Source organism: Acanthopagrus latus, chromosome 20 (genome assembly GCF_904848185.1).
Source record: "Acanthopagrus latus isolate v.2019 chromosome 20, fAcaLat1.1, whole genome shotgun sequence".
NCBI classification, from domain to species: Eukaryota; Metazoa; Chordata; class Actinopteri; order Spariformes; family Sparidae; genus Acanthopagrus; species Acanthopagrus latus.
Window position 1 is genome coordinate 5139202 of NC_051058.1, and position 20245 is coordinate 5159446.

A 20245-nucleotide genomic window follows, 5' to 3' on the forward strand; every position below is an offset into this window, starting at 1 on the left:
TCAAGATTTTCACGAACAAATGATCGGCCGTGTGTAACGTTACTGTGGCTGCAGCCTGAAGTAGAGAGTTTAACAGTGAACAGGATGTAAGATTATTCGCTTTAGAGGGGAAGTGTACTTTCTGCTGCTAGTGTGTTATAGTCCCCACCCTGTGGTGTTCAGAGGATAAGGCACTAAAGGGCTGACGGACTGCACTAAGTGTTGGAAATAAAATATTCAGATTTTTTTTTTTTCATGTGGATAGGCCAGCTGGCGCATTCATTTAGAGCAGTGGACAGACAATTTGACTACTTAGTAGGTGTCCATATATCAGGGGTTAATGGACACCCTGCAGCCAATCAGAATCGAGTATTACCCCAGACCACTGTATAATACTGTATAAACTATGCACTAAAATACAAAATGTAAGTAAATGCAAGAGCTAAGAGATTGTAAAAAGTATTGAAAACAAGTTTTAGAAATATTGCGCATAAGCAATTTCTGTCAGAGTGAGCTATGGCACTCATGGTGACTATTCAGGAATGTTACGCAACACAGATCAGTTAAAGGTGCCTTTAAAAAGCCCAATGCCTCCATACCCACACATTACATCAGCTATAGAAAACATAGGAGAAAATAGAAAAAAAATGGTCATCAGCCTAGCTCTTCTAGAAGTTCCCTCCACAGTGAAGCTGCAAGGTTCACCTCAAACTCTGAAAGGGCTGAATTCTACATGCAGGCTAACTGGTGGCCAACAAGCCAGCTAAGTACGTTGGCGCTCTTCAAATTTGCTGCCTACTACAACGGTAGCGTCCACGTCGAGATGACGTGTCGCGGCGCAGTCTGTAACACACAGAAATGAAAACATATCAGTTTTCAACAGCTTGCAGGTAAGACGGCACAGAAAGCCAACGACATGTTACTGGAAAAATCACATTACTTCATTGTGGTACTAAGTAATGCATCACTGCCCAGCATTGACAAGACTGTGTGTCAGTACAACATACGCACACACTGGACATAGTTTATTGCAGAAAACCTGCGCACGTGTGTGTTTCTGTGCGTGCGGGGACGCATATGGAGCCATATTCTCTGCCCTGTGAATTATGGGAAATGTCACTCGGCACATTGAATTCCGGGGCAGAGAGCAGTAATATATGACTCACCGCTCCTTTTCTCTCTGCAGGCAGCCTGGACACACACCACCCAGCAATCAAAGGTAAAGCACTACCAATATATTAGCAGGGTGCAACGTTATGAGCAGGATGATAAATATCGGATTTTCCCTCTTTTCCCTCTTGTGGGATGAATTAGAAAGAATAGTGAACATAAGATAGTTTTATTGGAGATGTTATGGGGGGAGGAAGGTAAACACTCAACCATTATATCCTGCTGTGTCAATCTGGATTCAGTTAGGATCCATATTCATTTGAACAGACAGAATCATCTGCAAAAGAGCAAAAGGATTCTGTGCTGTGTTTCAGCTGGCTTCTTCGCAGCATGACAGAAATACGGCTGTGCTACAAAACCCAAGTGGCAAGTTAGTGGCAAGTGTGTGTGCGTGTGTGTGTGTGTGTGTGTGTGTGTGTGTGTGTGTGTGTGTGTGTGTGTTGCCACTCCAGCCCTCCCTACCCACCTCTCCCCATTCCCTGCTCCTCACCCTCCATTTCCCTCCACTGCACAGGCAGCCTTCACCAAAAGGAACATGCTGACCATCATTTTTAAATGTATGATACATTCATACAGACGGAGGGACACACACCGTACAGAAGTACACACAAAATATCACTGAATACAGTAACAGGATTGCTAAGAGGGAAACTTCTGCCTGTTGAAAATTTAAATAAGGCACAATCTGGCAAAAATGTAGAGCTTATTATTTAATAAATAGGGACCGGAAAATTGAGGAGAAGGGTTCTTGAGGCAATATCAAGCAACTTTAGTGGATAATATTTCAGTAACAGAGCTACTTTATAGCTTTCTGGAGATAATAGAAATCCCATGGTTAATTTCCCATTTCCCATGAAATCCCATGACTGATTTCCATAATATTTTGAATGTTCTAAATTTTGAGATTGTGCTTGTAGAATTGAGCATTTCATGATTAATATGTGTATTAGCTTTATAAACTAGAAATATTCAGAATTGTATACTTATAGTACCTTGGTATGAAAGCGTTCAGCAAGATAGATCCCGTTTAATGTTTGACAATGGAAAAAGTAGGCCTAAGCCCAAAAACCATGATTTGAGGATCATGTCTTATGGTGATTTTTCTGACCAATTTGTCTTTGTGATAAAAATTTTGATTTCCTTTCATGAAATAAACTCAAGGTCTGCATTTGTGGTCTACACCAGGTGCCTACAAAAATGCATTCATAAAACCTCTACATGAATGGAATCAGATGAAATAATGCAATATAGTTTTTGAGGTTCTTCCAGAACTCCTTTATTTTAAACAAATAAGAGGAAAGTCAACATAGGAGTACATTTGCCAGGCACTCTATAAAAAAACAAGAGTCTTCTTCTTCACATTTAAATGCTGTGATTTATTCAGCTGCTGTAGAGGATAAAACTGACAGCTCAGAAGACTGCCTAATGTTTGTGAAGAGGAGAGACAGAAAAACTGCATTCGCTGTGTTTGTGAAAGCATTAATTTTAAGTCATTGTGTCAAATTTGTGTTTTTCCAAATGCCAGTGGAATTTAATGTGTTTTATGTGCTTTGCGTCTGGATTGGGAGGGTGCTGTCACTCCAACTTCAACTTGAGGGAGGGAGAGGACTTAGATGACTGACAAAGATGACCAGTGTACACCACTCACAAGCAATGCAAATGAACTATGGCTTGCATTTAAAGATAAAGATACATCTTCAGGAAGAGACAGAGAGGAGGGATAAAGCTCCCAGGTTGGACAGACATGACAGAAAAGACAAATATCATTGACAAATTATCAAATACATGTAGATTATGTAAAATATCATTGAAGAATGAAGATCCAGGTGGACAGTTGAGATACAATTACACAGTTTAATCTATGGTCAAACTGCTGCTGTAAAGCGCCTTATACTGACATACTGCCATCATGACATCAGGCATGATGAAATAGACAAAAAACAAAACAGTAATGTTTTTCTCTCATGACTTGTGACTTAACTATAAAAAATGAGTTTGATTCATTCATACTTTGTGCCCCTCCAGAAACGAGACAGTGCTCCGAAACCCAATGAAACAAAAAGGTTTTCAAATGAATCCCATTGCTGTCCTGAACTTTGTGAATTTCCAGTGCAGTGGAATATTTAGTGTTGGCCAACATATTCACTGGCTCACCCAGTTCCATACATAAACATCATCAAGACGCACCAGTTGTCCCACTTGGCCATGTTTACACTACATACCAGGAAGTAGGATTCCTAAATAGCCATCCTCAGAGGGCCAGAATTCAATGCCATCTGAAAGCACATCGCCCATCAGAACAAGACTTTCCCCTGATAAAACTCCAACAAAACCACAAAGTCTTAAGCTTCTGTCCGCTCCCACACTGTTGATGCATTATTGTTAGTAGAAAGATGGGGAAAAAAGGCTGGAATTTAGAGATTGTGTTTTGTTACAGCTAATAAGTGCACAAAATTACAAATGTACAAAATCTGCTCCTACCTTACAAACTGCTGTTATGTGCTCGCAGCGAGGCTGTGTGCGTTAGCATGAAGCTCTCGGTGCACTGCTGACTGCTGGAAGACGGTGACCTGCGTGGTGAGCGCTGAAAGCGACTCCTCCTGTTGAAGTAGCTGCCAGCTGACCAGGACCGCTTGTGCTTCCTCAGGTACTCCTTGTAGTTCTTGGTGAGCAGCGTGTACAGAAAAGGGTTGATGCAGCTGTTGGAGTATGTCAGACACGTGGTAAGGTAGTTGATGTTGCGTTTGGCTTTGGTGGACAGGGACAGTGAGGGGTGGAACTGACCCAGCAGCTGCCAGATCCAGAAGGGCAGGAAACATGCCCAGAAAAGGAGCACAATAGTGAAGATCAGGTACAGCACCTTCAGGGATACAAGACCACAGAGATTTACCATGAAGGAGAATCATTAATGCATTAGATAGCGGTACATCAATGTCAGATCTAACAAAGAATTGCATTATATGGACAGTGAATAAAAATTATGGCTTATCAACACATGCCCTTCTACCCCAGCATGATCACAGTGCCGTAGGGACAGAGCAATGAATTATTCCTGTAGCAAACAGCTGTGCTTTTTAAAGTTGGGTTGTCTCCAATCTCTCTAGCTCTAAGGGCCGAGTAAATTCTGTGAGGAGTATTGAAAGCAACTGAGGCAGTATTCTTCACATTAGTTATCACACTGATAAAACCCAATGAAGCCGCTTGCAGCCCTGCTATGAAGCAAATTGGAAACGGTTTTGTCTCAGCATGTTAAAGCAAAAGGGGAATGGAAAATAGAAAAACCTGCAGTAGCAGGGAGAGCATAGATAACCGGATGTTTTTACAGAGAGACAAACTGATGCTCCGGCCGTCTACCGTTGAATGTCCGGTGTGCGCAATTTATGGCATCTAGCGGTGAGGTTGCAGGTTGCAACCAACTGAACACCCTTCCCTTCACCCTGCTGTTCCATGCGTAAAAATGTCAAAGAGTTTGGTTTGTCTGTTCTGGGCTACTGTAGAAACATTGCAGAGTTGCAGAGATTATCAACATTATAATATATTTCTTCTCTAAAATCCTACACTTTACATCTCAACTATTTGTCTTATGTGATGATAAAGCTGTTGGCAAACCTTTGCCCAAACAGGAGGTCATACAATAGCTGTGAGACAGTATGTCAAAACCTATGAGCTACAAGAGGAGAAGCCTTGATGAGTGGATTGTGGGTGCTGTGAGTTTGTTTGCCTAATTGCTTGCCTAATTATCAGTCTATTCATCAGGTTCTACCTCATGGATGTGCCTCAGGCTGAGACTCCTTGCTTAGTTGAAGGGACTGGGTTTAGGGTGATGCTGCCCACCAAAAAAGGAAATACTCAAAACTGGGCCTACTTTTCTTTAGGGGAGACTATACTGCCTTCAGAAAGTCCACTGGGAAAGGAGATTAGGGTAATCGGATGGGTCAACTTAAGGTCAGACTTTTACCCTAGAGATCACTGTTAATTTCCTGCATTCTTCAGACAATCAGCATTATTTTTTTTGCTCAAATCAAATCAAATCAAATCAAATCAAATTTTATTTATATAGCCCAAAATCGCAATCACATTGCCTAAATGGGCTTTACAATCTGTACACTGAACGACATCCTCTGTCCTTAGACCCTTGATTCGAGTGAGGAAAAAAACAAAAAAAACCCTTTTAACAGGGTAAAAAAAACCAAAACAATGGAAGAAAGCTCAGGAAGAGCCACAGAGGAAGGATCCCTCCAGGACGGACAGACATGCAATAGATGTTGCATGTACAGAAAAGAGCAAAGAATCACAGTTTACAAGTTACATTAACAGAAAGTCTAATACAAATCATATGTAAAGTGAGTGGATCCAGGAGTTATCAAGATGATGATCATGATCCAAGTAGTTATTTTCACCCAAACATGATTTTTTTCCCCCTACCCTAATCAAGCGATTGTGTAGAAAGATTGAGGATCATTGAGTCTTATTCCCATTCCCAACAGCTGCACTTTGGGGTGATAGGTTGGGCTGGGAATCAACCAATCTTACTTATCACACTTTCTGACCAAACCAAAACTTTACCATAGCAACTTAGATTTACAACAGTTTCAGTACGCACTTACACATACGTCAACCTGCACAACTTCTCGTTCTGGAAGGCAACATTGCACATTTTACATCTTCTTACTTGGAGGACTTAGTGTAAGGTTGTCATCTACATCTACAGAAATGTTTGACTATTTCTCTGGAAAGCCCCAAAAGCACCATCAGAAAGCAGGCTTTTTAGAAATAGAACAACTTGTATCCCTTCAAGTGAGACAGAAACACTATTTTGTGATGCACTGACCTTTTGATTGGGAAGTTTCTTGGTCTGTTTGAAGGTCTCCGTCTGTGAAACCCAATAAGTGCGTGCAAGCTGGATGTAGAGATAGCCAATGATCAGTCCTGGAGCGACAATGCTAGTGCAAAATAGGAAGGAGATGTAAACTTTGTAGGAGAGTGCTGACAAGGTGGAGTGGCACATAGCCTTGTTGCCCAGTGTCATTAGCTGAATGCTTACAATCATTGGTAGGGTGAGGATGAGAGAGGCGACCCAGACCAGCAGAGCGATGGCTTTCCGGTAACTTTTAGACCGCTTGACTGTGTCGAGTGGCTTGAGCACAGCAAAGTATCGCTCCGTGCTCATGATTGTCAGTGTGAAGATACTGGCGTGCATGGTCAGGAAATCCATGCTGATCAGAATGCGACACCCAGCGTCCCCAAAGTACCATCCCTTCAGGAAGTGTGTGCAGACTACGAAGGGTATGGTTAGAAGATACAACAGATCTGCCAAAGCTAAGTTTATGATGTAGATGTACATTGAGGCGGCAGTCCTCATGGACTGGCACATGACCACCAGGGTGTAGATGTTCCCTGAGACTCCGACGAGGCACATGATGGAGAGAATGGTGCCGATGGTAAAGGTGGCGGCTGTGTCCTCGTGTGAGTTCAGAGGGGGGTCAGTGGCATTAGTGCCCCTTTCCACGAGGACTCCTACAGACTCCATGGATACTGTGGTCATATCTGGATGCATGGGAGGAGAAACGTAAGGGGTGAGGGTAGAAACTGTACAGAAAAAAAAAAACAGCCTTTCATGATCAACCCTTATCTTCTAACTTGGCCTGATTCTTGGACTATTAGGGTGCGTACGCACCGTTTGAATGGAGAAACTGGCCTGTTTGATTTGATTTATAATCTCCATTTGTGAGAGAAGCAGAAGTCATCATGGAAGTGCTTAATGAGCTTGCGACCCATGCAAAGCGTCTTTTCAGGCTCCATCTCTAATAGTCAATTGCAAAATCTTCGTCTTTCAGTTGAAGTGCCTCCGACTACTGGCACTCACTCATAGTGAGGAGAATGAAACCCCTCATTTCACTCATCGCTTAGAAAGCAGGCCTGGAAACAGCTTCAAGTGCTTATGTCACTTAAGCTAAATGTCTATCAGTGTAATATCAAACACCGTGTTCTTGCAAGGTTACTCAAGTTTTCCTAAATTGGTCATAAAATGAGATGTTGGAATAGGATTTTTAGTGTTTGTATCTTTGTTTCTAGTTATTAGATGGCACACTGCACCACTGTCCAGTAATTAAGTACTCAGATATTTCATGGAAGTAAAAGTAGCAAGTCTAAAGCATGAAAGTACTCTGTTTCAAGTAAAAGTCCTGCACTCAAAATATAACTTTTTCCTAACCTTTATTCAGGGCCAGTTCACTGAGGGCAGTGCTCTCTTTTTCAGGAACGCCCTGATCCCATTTACACAGTTACACATTCACACTTGGAAGCTGCTCAGAGCAACCAAAGTCTAATCTGCTCAGCAGATGCTCTGGAGCAGTTGGTGTTAAAGTTCTTGCTCAAGGGCACCTGTGCGGTGGCAATGAGGGAGGGGCAAACTTTCCTGCCTTTCACTTTCCCTGTCAGACTTATCCTACATGAGATCGAAGCAGAGAGCGACCCGTAACTATTAGTGCAGATTCAGATTAAGTTACGGATCCAGATAATGTGAAAATGTTCTACTTTTTAATGAACTTATCAGGGAGTAATGCTGGATCTTGATGTAAATAATCAGGCGTATTTTGATGGCTAGTATCTATGAGTGAATACTTTTTGATACAGATCTTAAAAAAAGTCTGAATCTAGCATATTTAAGTATATGTTCTATTTTATACGTGATTAGGCTTGATTTAATTAAAAGAAACTGTTGGGCCTTGGCAGTGGTATGCACTCTACTAGTGGCATTCTTGGTGCAACAGTCTATATATTATTTGAATGTTGCAGCCAGAAAGTTGTATATTGTATATACTGCTGTTGCTTCACCTTTGATAAAAATATAATTTATTAAATGAGTCATTTTTTTTTATTTTTATTTTTTTTGCCACTGCATCTGCAACTGTCTGGACTGAGTGTGAACAGGAGTGTCAGAGTCGGATTCAAAGACAGGTTTGGAAGGCATTTTAGAAAGCAAACTGTTCTGAGTGTTGCATTTCGATCGCACAATGCTGATAAATTTAGCAAATCTCACCGTGGAATCTCCTGGAAATGAGAGCTACACACACTGGGTGATAATCAGAGCAGATTTTCAGCAGGCTGATGACGAAATGCTCCGTCTTACTCTCTCTGAGAGTAAGCAGTCAAACCAATGCAAGTATTTGTGATGCAAGCACCCAGGACTGATATTTAATAATGAGCCAAATGTGTCAGAGTTGATGCAACTGTTGAAGGAGCACAGAAGTTTTTACTTGTTCACAGACGTCTCCCTTTATCCACTCTGTTGATCAGCTGTCAAGATTCAGACAGAAACACTGAGGAAAGTATTCTTCCTTTGCCACAAATGCTCATTCAAACACATGCAGAGATGAAGTCCGACACGATTAATGTTCCAGCTTAAGCACAACAGGATAAATGAATGCATGAGAACAGACGGCGACTTACCTGGTCTGCCTCCCTGGACCAAAGAGTTCAACACGCAACCGCAGTGACATCAGCCATGCTCCGTATCACTTTGCTCCTCCAAACTTTGCACTTGCTGTAGAAATTTCACACTCCATAAGAGTCCCAGAGATTGTACAGAGTATCTGAGAGGTGAAATACGCAGGTGGAACAAAAGAAGATGAAGAAGAAATCTATATCCAGCAGTCTCGAGGGGGGAAAATAACCTAAATGAGTCATCCACTACAACAGAAATCCTGCCATTGTTGACTTGTGTCTCAACAGCACATGAACCAATCCACTGGGTCTAGGTTCAACAGAGAGAGAGAGAGAGAGACGCTCTGATTGCAAAAGTTCCTCTTCATTCCCTCTACCCTTTGTGCACCTTGGTAGCATCCAAAACACCAGATTTTAGGTGTGACATAGGCAGCAGAGTCATTTAATTCAGGAGAGAAAAAAAAAAGAAAAAAAAAAAGAGGAGAACATCAATGAAATGGTGATGAGAAAGTGAGGATCACATTAAGCTACAGCTGGTTACGGAGAATACCCCCCTTTGACTGAGAGAGAGTAAGAGAGAGAGTACCAGAGGTAAAGAGCGAGAGAGGGGAGGGAGAGGGAGAGAGAGGAGAGAGAGGAGCGCTGTGCTGGTGAGGCGCTCTCGCTCAGAAGCCCAAAGTGGGAGGGAGAAGACGGAGAGAACAGGCAAGAGAGAGGTATGCAGGAAATGCGCTCTGCTCTCTCTCTCTCTCTCTCTCTCTCTCTCTCTCTCTCTCTCTCTCTCTCTCTCTCTCTCTCTCTACTCTAAACCCCATGCCATCTATTTTCATGCAACGGGGGCATGTGCCACACTTGAGGCACATTACAAACTGACAGAACAACCCTGCTGACACGCATGCAGGGTAAATCAATAGCTAAAAAGACAGCCAACAATTCCCATTTGTTCCAGTGTGGAATATCCGGTGTCCATTATTTTCAAAGATGGTCAATGTCACCCACCGCTGCAGCGATTCACCTAAGCGCAGTCATCAAACAGCATCCACTGCAGGAGAGGGGAGGCTGAACAATGTCTTTGGCCTTCTGTCGCCGCTCATACAGGTTACAAAGGGACAATGCATTTATGAGATTGTATGCGTTATGCTTTTGGGCGTGCCCTTGGTAGTTGACACTGTCTTTTAAATGAAATGGGGAGATGTGATATAACAATGAATCAGTGTAAAAAACAAACAAACATAAGCATCAGAATAACTCTAACCCTAACCCTAACCCTTTTCAAGGTTAAAATTGAGCATAAAGCCAATTTTGGTGGCAGAATGATAACACGTGAGAAGAATGTTAAGACATGAGCGGATGTGTGTTCGTACAAACGAAGGATGGGCGGTGCAAAGAGATTAACCGAGGTGAGCTGGAAATGTTTGAACTTTTGCAATAGCCATTAAACGTATTTACACTGACTGGTTACCTCTCTGTGAGGTGGGTTGCATCATCAATGGTGGAGTCCATTCCTGTGCTAATCTATCTATCTATCTATCTATCTATCTATCTATCTATCTATCTATCTATCTATCTATCTATCTATCTATCTATCTGTCTTAATACACCTTGTACACAATTTGTATGTATGTGCAAATGTCACCAATGGTGTAATCCAGAGGGCAGGCAAATTTCCATAATGCAACCTATGACATATGCAGAAGTTCCCGTTTCCTGTTACTTTGAACGAAACCTTCAGGCTCGTATAATTAAGACATTCTTAGTGTTATCCAGGTAACCACACATTTACGCAAATCAGCATGAGCTAGAATTACAAGGACTATAATGACTATGACTCCAAGCTAACAGTGTCTGTCATTATTGCATATCCTAAGGTTTAATCATATAAACACACACACACACAAACAGAAGTCTGGAAAAGAATAACAGGAAGAACTAGGTCTGCTGCAAAATGAGTAGAATTTGTCAGTGGCTAAACTGTATGTAAACAACAGCACACGTTGTTGGCCAGGAGCAGCTAGCAATGTGTGCGAGGTAGTAGATAATGATGACTGTTTCACATTTTTGCTTGAAAATGACTGAAATGAAAAATTAGCAAAGTAGTTTTCGAATAATCCTTGCAGTGCTGCTACTCTTCCTGTCTGTCTGAATGTTACTTGCATATCCAGAAAATCATTGGTCTGATCCACTTCACACATGGCAGGTTTGTAGGTTGATGCATCTCATGTGATATAATGGGGAAGCAGACGTAAACAAAATGAGATGGGCGATATGGTCAACAGAGGTTTTCTATTCTTCAGCGATTACTGGAGGAGAGTTTTTAGAGTTACTTTCTGTTAACAGTAGTGTGCTGGCTGATGTTAGCCTCAAGGGCTAGAGAGTTAAACATTGCTTGGTGGCACTTTCAGCTTCTCCTGAGCTGCTCTACGATGCCTCTCTCTATGGTTGTTGTGGTCCGGCTCTGAAAGTACAGATGTGTGTTTGATATTAGGAGGCTTAAGACTGGATCTGCAACACCAACTCCAGGTTTTGTTTGATTGAGCCTTTTGTCGAATGCTCCAATCAGCAGTACCGCAGACCAACCTCTCGGCCCCCTTTGAACAGCCATGGCATTGGTATACATATCTGGTGCAGCCAGACATTTTCCAGGGCCTGACAGCAAATTGTGCTCTCATTTGTTAGAATTGGAGGCTAACACCGTTTTCCAGTGGGAATCTTGCTGCGGAAGTCAGTTTGGTCGTCTTTTTGTTGTTGTTTGTCTGAAATCAACCACAAAGAAACTGCAGCAGATACATCTCAGCATTTGAAAGTGAAAGTCGGCGCTCCTGGTGTGAAAGTAAGTGTTCGTTTTGATTTTTTTGTCATCATGATGTGCTTATAATTAGAAAAATCAACACCTAAGCGTTTGCCAAGTGGCAGGAAATCCCATCCACACATGCTCTGATTTATTATTTCTGTACCAGTAGGAGGGTAATACGAGCGGTCTTTCCCAGTGGGTGGCTCACAATAACAGGCTGAACTGACTGCAGCGTTATCCCCCACTCAGTCTGTCATTTGGCACTTATCTAATCAGAGACGACCTCCAGGCAGACTGATTTTATGCAGAAACAGACACTCGGGAAGACCTTCTATGCTCCTGTATTTACTGCTTTAACCTTTTCACCTCACGGGTCAGAATTCAATTTTTTAGAACAATAGACCCTCTCCGTGTGGCAGTCAATACATTTAGCCACTCAATGAGCCTATACACAGTTGCTGTTATCCAAACCCCTGATGTCGTATTCATGAAACTAAAGCAAATGCGTATTGGTGGCGGGACTGAGATGATGAATGGCCGCTGGAAAAGACACTCGGGATGCACGAGAGAGCCACAAATCCTCCTGACAGCATGTGTTTGCTTTTATGACTGAATTAATGTCAAAGAGCTCCTATCAGGGTCCGGCAGGTGTAACAAGATGTAAACATGTCAGTCGAAAAAGCAAACAAGCCTCTCATGCGCATTCTTTATAGACTATTGAGAATAAATGATCAGCTGTTACGTCATACTCTGCTCTGCGGAAAGGTGTGTGTGTGTGTGTGTGTGCATGTCTGAGGATTTACATGGAATGTATTCAGAGTTTACAAGGGTTGTCTGGGGGATCTTATCACAGCAGGGGTCACGTTCCCCCGTTCGTGGTGTGTATGTGCTTGTGTTTAGAGGTCAGCCTCATAAAATTAGGGACTATTTGTGAAGGGATTAGAGAAGCACTGATGAGCAGCCATTGTAGCTCGATCAGGGCTGGATAAACCGCTGGTGCTTACACGGTAAATGATGCAGTGCAACCGCCTGTCACAGAATTCCACAACCGATTTACAGGATGACACCCACCTCCACCTCATTAGCCATCGCGTTCACACACACACACACACACACACACACACACACACACACACACACACACACGTGCACACACACTAGACATGCAAGAAATAGAAAAAAAATCACAAATGCAGAAAGTGGCAGCTCTGTTGCATATTTGTGGCTGCACTGATAGCATGTTTACCCTCCTTTAGCATACTCAGTGTTGTTGTTGCATGTTGCTATGGGGCAGCTGCATCCATTAGCTGCGCAGACTTAAGCTTCAGGCCTTTGGTAAATAGCAGTTTGACTGAATGCATAAATGCGTTCATGATGGTGTGTATCAGTCTGTGTGTGTGTGTGTGTGTGTGTGTGTGTGTGTAAAAAAGAAAGAGAGTGCAATGACAGTTGCGCCTGTCTGTGTACCATTTGAAGTTGTACAACATGCATAATGCATCCAACCCCCCCTCCATGCAATGAACAGCAGACTGACCGCTGTCTGCTCTTCATTTGCTCAGTGGATGAAAGGATGAAGTTTGTCAGTGTAGCAGACAGCGAGGGGTAGAGGGGAAGGAATGATAGAGTAATAGGGGAATACAAATAAGGCAGAAAGAATTCAAAATGAAAAGTGCATGAAAGTAACTTCAAAAGGCAGCCAAGGCAGATCGGAATCCCAAAAATGAAAGTAAGGACAACAAGAACATTGAGAGCAATTATATTGATCAGATGTTCTTTTCTTTCCTGCCTTTGTCTCAGAGGAACATTATGCACTTTTTATCCTTGGAAATAACAGCTTCAAAATCATTTTGATGGCACCGTGCCTTTTAACAGAAACTGTGGGGGGTGCCAAATCGCACAAAATGCCGATTTATAAATAACGTTGCTTCAAGAGAAAAAAGCAGGATCATAATGTGCAAGTACAACACAAAATTAAGAAAATGCTTTTCCACAGAATAATGCTTCAACATGGGCATACAAATTTTAGCTCCACTTCCATTAGATTAGTTCTTAGACGTGGAATGTGCTGTTCTTGCCTAGCTGCACGTACTTTGAGCGATTAAAATCCGTGCTATTAGGATTTAAATTTCTCTAGTAGCATTATTGAAAATAGAGATGTTCTAGCCTCTGTTTCACAGATCCAAGACTTGTTTTGAATTGGTGACACCATGTGGATACTGGTGGTGGTCACAGCAGGTGTGGTTAATCCAGCCCCCAGGAACAATGCAGGGTGCTGAGGTGGCTGCGGTGCGAGTTCGATTAGAGTGCCCTGTGGTCAACTTTTATGCTGAATGCTAAAATTCCAAAGAATTTTAAATGTAAAATCTTTATCATTTAAGCATGTACAATACAAAAGTGCGTAAAAACTGATTTGCTCTGTCACGAGTTACTTAAATGTCTCTTGCCACAGTCATTAATGGAAGCCGCTTCATGTATTGTCTGCAATCTCCCAAATACGTCAACTGTCCTCTGTTTAACTCAGTCATTTCAAGTACAAGCCTGCACAATTTACCATGGATTCTGTTGATCGTAGCTAGGACATTTGAATCCCACAAGGGAAAGGCGGACCCTGCCACCAATGAGCAAATGATCTGCCTTGCAAACCTTTAAACATAAAAGCTTTAGAGCGATGGAATGAATTAAAGTCTTTCTTAAAGGACGTCCCTACTTATTCTAATGAGACAAAGTCAAGCCACGTTCTGTATGTGTTACAACACAGCGAAAAGGACTGGCGAAACAGTGCGATCTGTTTCTGACTATGGTTCACAGGGCATCTCCACTCTTTCGGGGTTGGGACTGTAGAAACGAGGCAGGTCTCTTGAGGCTTTTTTTTTTTTTTTTTTCTCGAATTAATGAACTATAGTTGACAGTTGTGCATTTTTTCCCATAGCTTTTTCCTTTTTCCCTTGATGCTGGGAAATGGCGCTAGCTGAGGGCACGTGTGTCTCATTGGGACTATCTATAGCTGTCAGATAAATGTAGCGGAGTAAAAATTACAACGTGTCAGTGAAACACATGGTGGAGAGCAGCAGCACAAAATGGATAGAGCAAGTACCTTAAAAAGTACTTTAAGTTGTTAATATTGGTGTAACTTGACGGACAGCATCAACCACTGGGCCACTGCTTTATTATTACAGTAATTATCAGTAATATAAGTCATACTTCTCTTACATGGAGACTTGAGCAATCTCTCTTATTTTTGTGGGTGGAAAGCCCGACTCCACTTTAGCCCCGTCCACTTTACTTTACTGTGTGGGTGAGTTATTCTAGCATGATAAGGCTTTCTCCCAGTGTGAATAAAGCCAAGACATTCATTGGTGGATCTGACTCATTGGCCACACCAAAGCTGCTGTCTGCACAAAAAGAGGAGGAGACCTTCTCACGGAGGATGAGTGGTGGGGTTCTGCAAGTGTTGGTTTGCCAGTAAAGACAGCCGTCACAGTTCATTCATCACGATGACAGACAATCGCAGTCAGTCCTCTCACCTGGATCAGTGTCAATGAAGATGTGCCTCTGCGTCATCCTGTACACACACACACACACACACACACACACACACACACACACACACTTACCTAAAAGCAATGCTGTCAGCTCACTGCGTGCGTGCATACATCATTCCTCCAGCCTGAAAGGGGATCAGAGTTAAACTCCACATATTTTTTGCTCTCCAGCGGGTTTAGGAGCACAACTGCAGCCCATCACAATGCAATTCATTACTCTTCCACAGAGTAGAGCAGCAGAAGGGTCTGCTGTCATGTGAAGTCAGAGAATGTCATAATGCACAGGGCACATTCCCACCGTTACCCCTATTTTTATGTCCCATCAGTGCGGCTTGTGTCGTCCCATAAATGCTGCGGCGAATTCAGCGATGATACAGGGGCAAAAACAAATCCTGTGTTTCTCATATCGCTATCAGATCTCTGTCAAACAATCTGTGCAGTCTGAGCCCAATCTTGCCAAATGTCAGAGATCAAAAATAAGACATGATGAACACTGTTATGAATTCTGTGAAGGCAGCAACAAGAAATAAAAAAACAGGAATTCGTCTGGCTGAAAGTAGCCAGAGAGTGACATGATAAAAAAAAAACAAAAAAAAAAACAATCAATCAATCATGTCATCTTATCTTTGACTATGTTGTAAAAACGTTGCCCTGACAAGGAAAAATGCCAGTGGGGTGAAATAAAGATGGATTTTCTTGATACAAGATTGCCCCTCTGGTTTGCCTTGTTTTCACTTGTTCCTTTTGTAATGTACTTTTGTAATTTTGGTCTGTACAATATCACACACGAGTGACTTACATGTATACAGTAATAGAGACAATTTAAAGGAGCCGCGACACAATGATTGCTGGATGTTGTTGAGCACGGATTAAAAAGGGGCACTGGAGGTGTCAGTGTGCTTCAGAGTGCTCGTCAGAGAGCAGCAGAAACAGCAAACACACACAGACACTCACACTCACACACACACACACACACACACACACACACACACACACACACACACACACACACACACACACCTTGGAGGGACTGTTTCTAACATTCTCTGAAATGTTCTGAACTTGGCAATCCAACATCTCGCCTGCCTAATGCAGACACTGCACCTTCAGAATGAACTTGCACCACTTTTCTTTTGTAAAACTGAGTAAAATGCAGAGAAGAGTTTGTCCTGAAGTGTATCCCAGTTTGAGCCACATTCTGTCTTGCCTCTCTCCACAACTAGACGATAAACACTTTTGCCTTTTAGACAGCCTGTCATAAGAACTACTTTGTTTTGATTATACTGGCACTTTTAGTATGGTCTAGGACAGATGAAAGAGGTAACTCACTGTAGGCAAATCTCTCCTTGGCCGTTGCATCCGCACCAACTTGGAGCCCCAGATGTTTCCTTAAAAAGGAAGTTATGGGAGAGGTATGCACACGATTGACTGAAAGGATGGAGAAGATTAAAGCAGGGATTGAAAGGTTGGGACGGAAGGTGTGTGGATGAAGAGTGTGGATCAACGGAAAATGCCTGTAAAGTTGAGAAAATGGCTGGTTTTAGTAGGGTTTGAAAGCAGAGAAGCCATCGGGAGCAAATTGGAATTCAGTGCTGTGTCTCAATTCAGGGTCTGCATCCTTTGAAGGACCCGGCCTTTGAGGGACCTTGTTAACCACGTCAGCCATTGTTAAAGCCTTTGGAGCATTTCCTGGTTGCTTCACCAGATGTTTTACCCTTACCTGATGGTTTCTGCCGCCAAGGCCCGCGAAAGGGATGACCTACGCCACACAATGTCACCATTTTCTCTCTTTCTTTCTTCTTTTTCGGGCATGCAAAGAATCTTTGGTATATGTGAGGCCACGGAGGACAGTAGTGGCGCGTCCTTCGTCTTCAAATGCGGCCTCGGAAGGATGCAGACCCTCAATTGAGACCCAGCAAATGTCTTGCCTAAGGGCACTTTAACGTGCATGCAATCATGTCACTTCACTTACATGTTATGTTTCACTCCACATTACGAGGTAAGGGGTAAATTGTAAGATATGGTCAGAATATCATTTTAAAACATTACAAAAAGTGAATAACATTATCAACAGAATGAGAGATACAGTATATGCCAGCTTTTATTGTAATACATGAATAAAATAAACTCACAAAATGTCTCAAAATGAATTGCTCTTCTATTTTCCACACTAAACAGAAAAACATAACCGTACCCCTTCTGAAGTGAAGACAACAAGCTTATTTCCCTCGTTGACTTATCATAGAACACCCTTCATTCAAACTGGATGCGAACTAAACTAAACTCATCAAACATTATTGGTTTGTCTTCCCACAATAATCTCTGGTTTGGTCGAAATGAATCCTCAGTGCAGTGTCCCAATTAGCATGCATGCGCCCCATATACAGAAGCTCTGCTGCAGATCAACTTGTGGCCCCTTGCTGCATGTTATCTCATCCTCACTCTTATCCCATTTCCCCACAATCTTCATCTATTTTATCAATTAAAGCCACTAAGAGTTATGACAATCTTGTTACTTGAGTCTTATAAATCACCTCCGTACTTCAATCCCTAAAACTAGGACAAGGGATGAGCTACTAGCGTAGCACACTGGCCATTTCTCTACCTGTACGCAAATGAAACATCTTGGCTGGATCCAGAAAAGAAGAAATAAATAAATATTGGAAGAGTTCTTGTGATTTCTTGTGTGCAGAAGAAAACAGACACTGTCCGCTTCAGCTGTAGTGAAGCAGCATCATTTGGAGTGTATTACACCAGGGAAATATAGTCAGCAATAGCTTTATAACTTGAAACAGTTCTTCTTAAGAATGAAAATCATATCATTGATTGTTAAAGATGGACATTGTGTGTTTCTTTCTTTCTTTCTAGTTATACAGTTATACGTTGAACCTGTGGCAGTTGGTATCTAACTAACTGTGTCACAACTTTCGTCACTGGCAGGTTGGTCTACTGAGTCTTATTAAGAAAACCTTTCTTCCAAGAGTTGGAGGCCGAGTGTTCTGGGGTAACGGAGTAAAGACAAAGAGATTAAGCACTGGGGGAAGCTGCTGGGAATCATTGTTCTGGACCCCACTGACTTGTTAACGACACAAACGCAGTGTGGAATCCACTTGATGTGTTAAACTGGCCCATAGGGTGGCTGAATGTGTGTGTGTGTGCGTGTGTGTGTGGGAGGGAGAGAGGTGTCATTGATTTCCGTCTGATGTCAAGCTGGGATTACATTACATACAGCGACTGTGTTCCTGGCTGTGTATTTGTGTGTGCCAACTGAGGTGCCCGGAGACTCCGAGTTGTTGGCGATAAGCACGATGTGATTGGAGTAACACACAAACAGACAACCCCACCAGTGTGCGTGTGTGTGGGGGGGGGGGGTTGAAGCAGTGTGTAATATTAGGTTGTCATTCAGTCAGAGTAGTGACTGAAATAACATCCTTTTACCTTTCAGTTCCTCATTCTTCCTTTTCTATTAGCTGCTCACCTGCTGTGTTCATTAACACACACACACACACACACACACACACACACACACACACACACACAAAGGACATCCTGCCAGCAACAGAGGAAAGACGGAAGAAACAGGTTCTTCGTGCCAAAAGAAACCAATCAAAAAGTTGGTTTCCTCTGACAGATGAAACCATCTGTCGCAGAGCTGTCTTTCATCTGCAGACAGAATATTTACAAAATCTGTCGACAGAGCTTGATTTGTATGTGAGTATGAATGCTCTCAGGTGCTGGTGCTGTGGCATGCAAAAGAAAAAAAATACAGTACAATAGCAGTACAATATGAAACTTTAATGAGCTCCATAGGCGAAAAACAAGACCAAAAACAGAGAAAATGTAGAGCTGTAGCTGAAAACTTAAATGTGTTGCACGTGGAATCCTCCCACAAACTTTAGGCTTTCCTGTCCCGTAGCAGAACTTGCCTACAGCCTGTCGTTAGAGTTCTTCCATATCTCTTCCTCACTTTTCACCTCTCCTCTTCCTTTATTTACGCTAAAACCTTCATGTGGACATAACTGCAGCATCAAGCTCTTACATCACGTGTTGCTTACTCTACACCAACCGTGACAAAGGATTCATGGCGGCCATAGATTGTCTACAGAGCTTCCGTCTTGCTTTTGTGATACGTTAGCTAGTATACAGCCTTAACTGTTTTCCCACCAAAGTATCAGCACCTTGCTCAGACTCTGTTGGTGTATTTTAAATAGATCTGGAGATGGGCACATAGTGGTGTCCTCATCTTCTGCACTTGACTGAGGCTGTCAGACAGATGGCGTCTGTGATCACCATATAAAAACCATTGGGGGAATTTTATCAGTGAGCTCACCCTAATTAGACGCTCAACTTTGCGGTTGCCCGTCTAGGGTATCGTTAAGTCACCCTTAAGAAACACTTTCTTCCAGTAAACACAGGAAAACAGAAGTGTGCTGATCCAAATCCCTCAAACCAGCCCATCCTCACTAGAGATATTATTACCACACACTGGATTGTTTGCAAGGGTTTTATTATGACCCATATTGCTATTTCTTGTTAGTGCTGTTTGACACTCAGTTATTTTAATTAACATTTGTATGTGACTCAGGTGACACAAGTAAAGTACTCATTTTAGCCCAAACCACAACCTTCTTCTGGACCTAATCAAGTACTTTTCTTGCCTTAACCCAACCCATCTGCGACCTAATGATAAAGGTCAGGTACACCTGTCGCAGAGTCCACTGCAATGGTCAGTGTGGTACTTATTCAGTATTTTTACATACAAGGATGTGTTGCATCAAACACTGTCAGATAATGTTAATCAACATAACTTTGCCAGGTTAAAAACAAACTGAATTTTGTCATGTTAACTTTGCACTTCAGTAAGAGTTTAAAATAGGTGAAATCTATGGTATTATCAACAGTGCTTGAACTGGATTTTTTAATTGCTTCCCACCCGTACTGATTTACGTCATAATGCATAATGTATGTATAATTAATCCCTCCATCTACTGCTCAGGTCTGGGGTAAAGCCAAATGCATCGCAGCTGTGCCACAGTCTGAGGATCAGGATGCAGCATGATTGGTCTAATAAACATTAGTATTCATTAGCAGGAGTAGGAGTGATTAATGAAAGTCTAATACTCACTTTTCTGTTTCACTTCAAAGCAAAACTTGAACTCTGGACATAATCTTTGTACTGTACAGCGCCCAAAATCCACAGGAGCGAAGTGACACGTTGATACAGACCTCAATGTGTTCAGCTAGGTCACTTTGAGATATTTCATTATTAACTAGCTTTACTACCCTTTACTCCCAGACTCTTTGGGCTTTTATTCAG

At 42.3% G+C, this 20245-nt stretch overlaps 1 protein-coding gene across 4 annotated transcripts in view; it reads right to left on the minus strand.

Annotated features, from left to right (window-relative positions):
* LOC119009293 (urotensin-2 receptor) overlaps window positions 1-9082 on the minus strand; it is an 81125-nt gene extending 72043 nt beyond the window's left edge. For 2 of the 4 annotated variants that reach the window (XR_005071684.1, XM_037080392.1), the window contains exons 1-3: window positions 8602-9082; window positions 5981-6696; window positions 3631-4009 (exon numbers count right to left, since the gene is read on the minus strand). Coding sequence is in view for 3 of the 4 variants with exons in the window: in XM_037080392.1 (XP_036936287.1) it covers window positions 3632-4009; window positions 5981-6694 (1092 nt within the window). In the remaining variant the exon portion in view is untranslated. The remainder of the gene's footprint in view (window positions 1-3630; window positions 4010-5980; window positions 6697-8601) is intronic. The other 2 variants (XM_037080393.1, XM_037080391.1) reach the window with 2 other exon arrangements.
* Between the last annotated feature and the right edge of the window lie 11163 nt (window positions 9083-20245).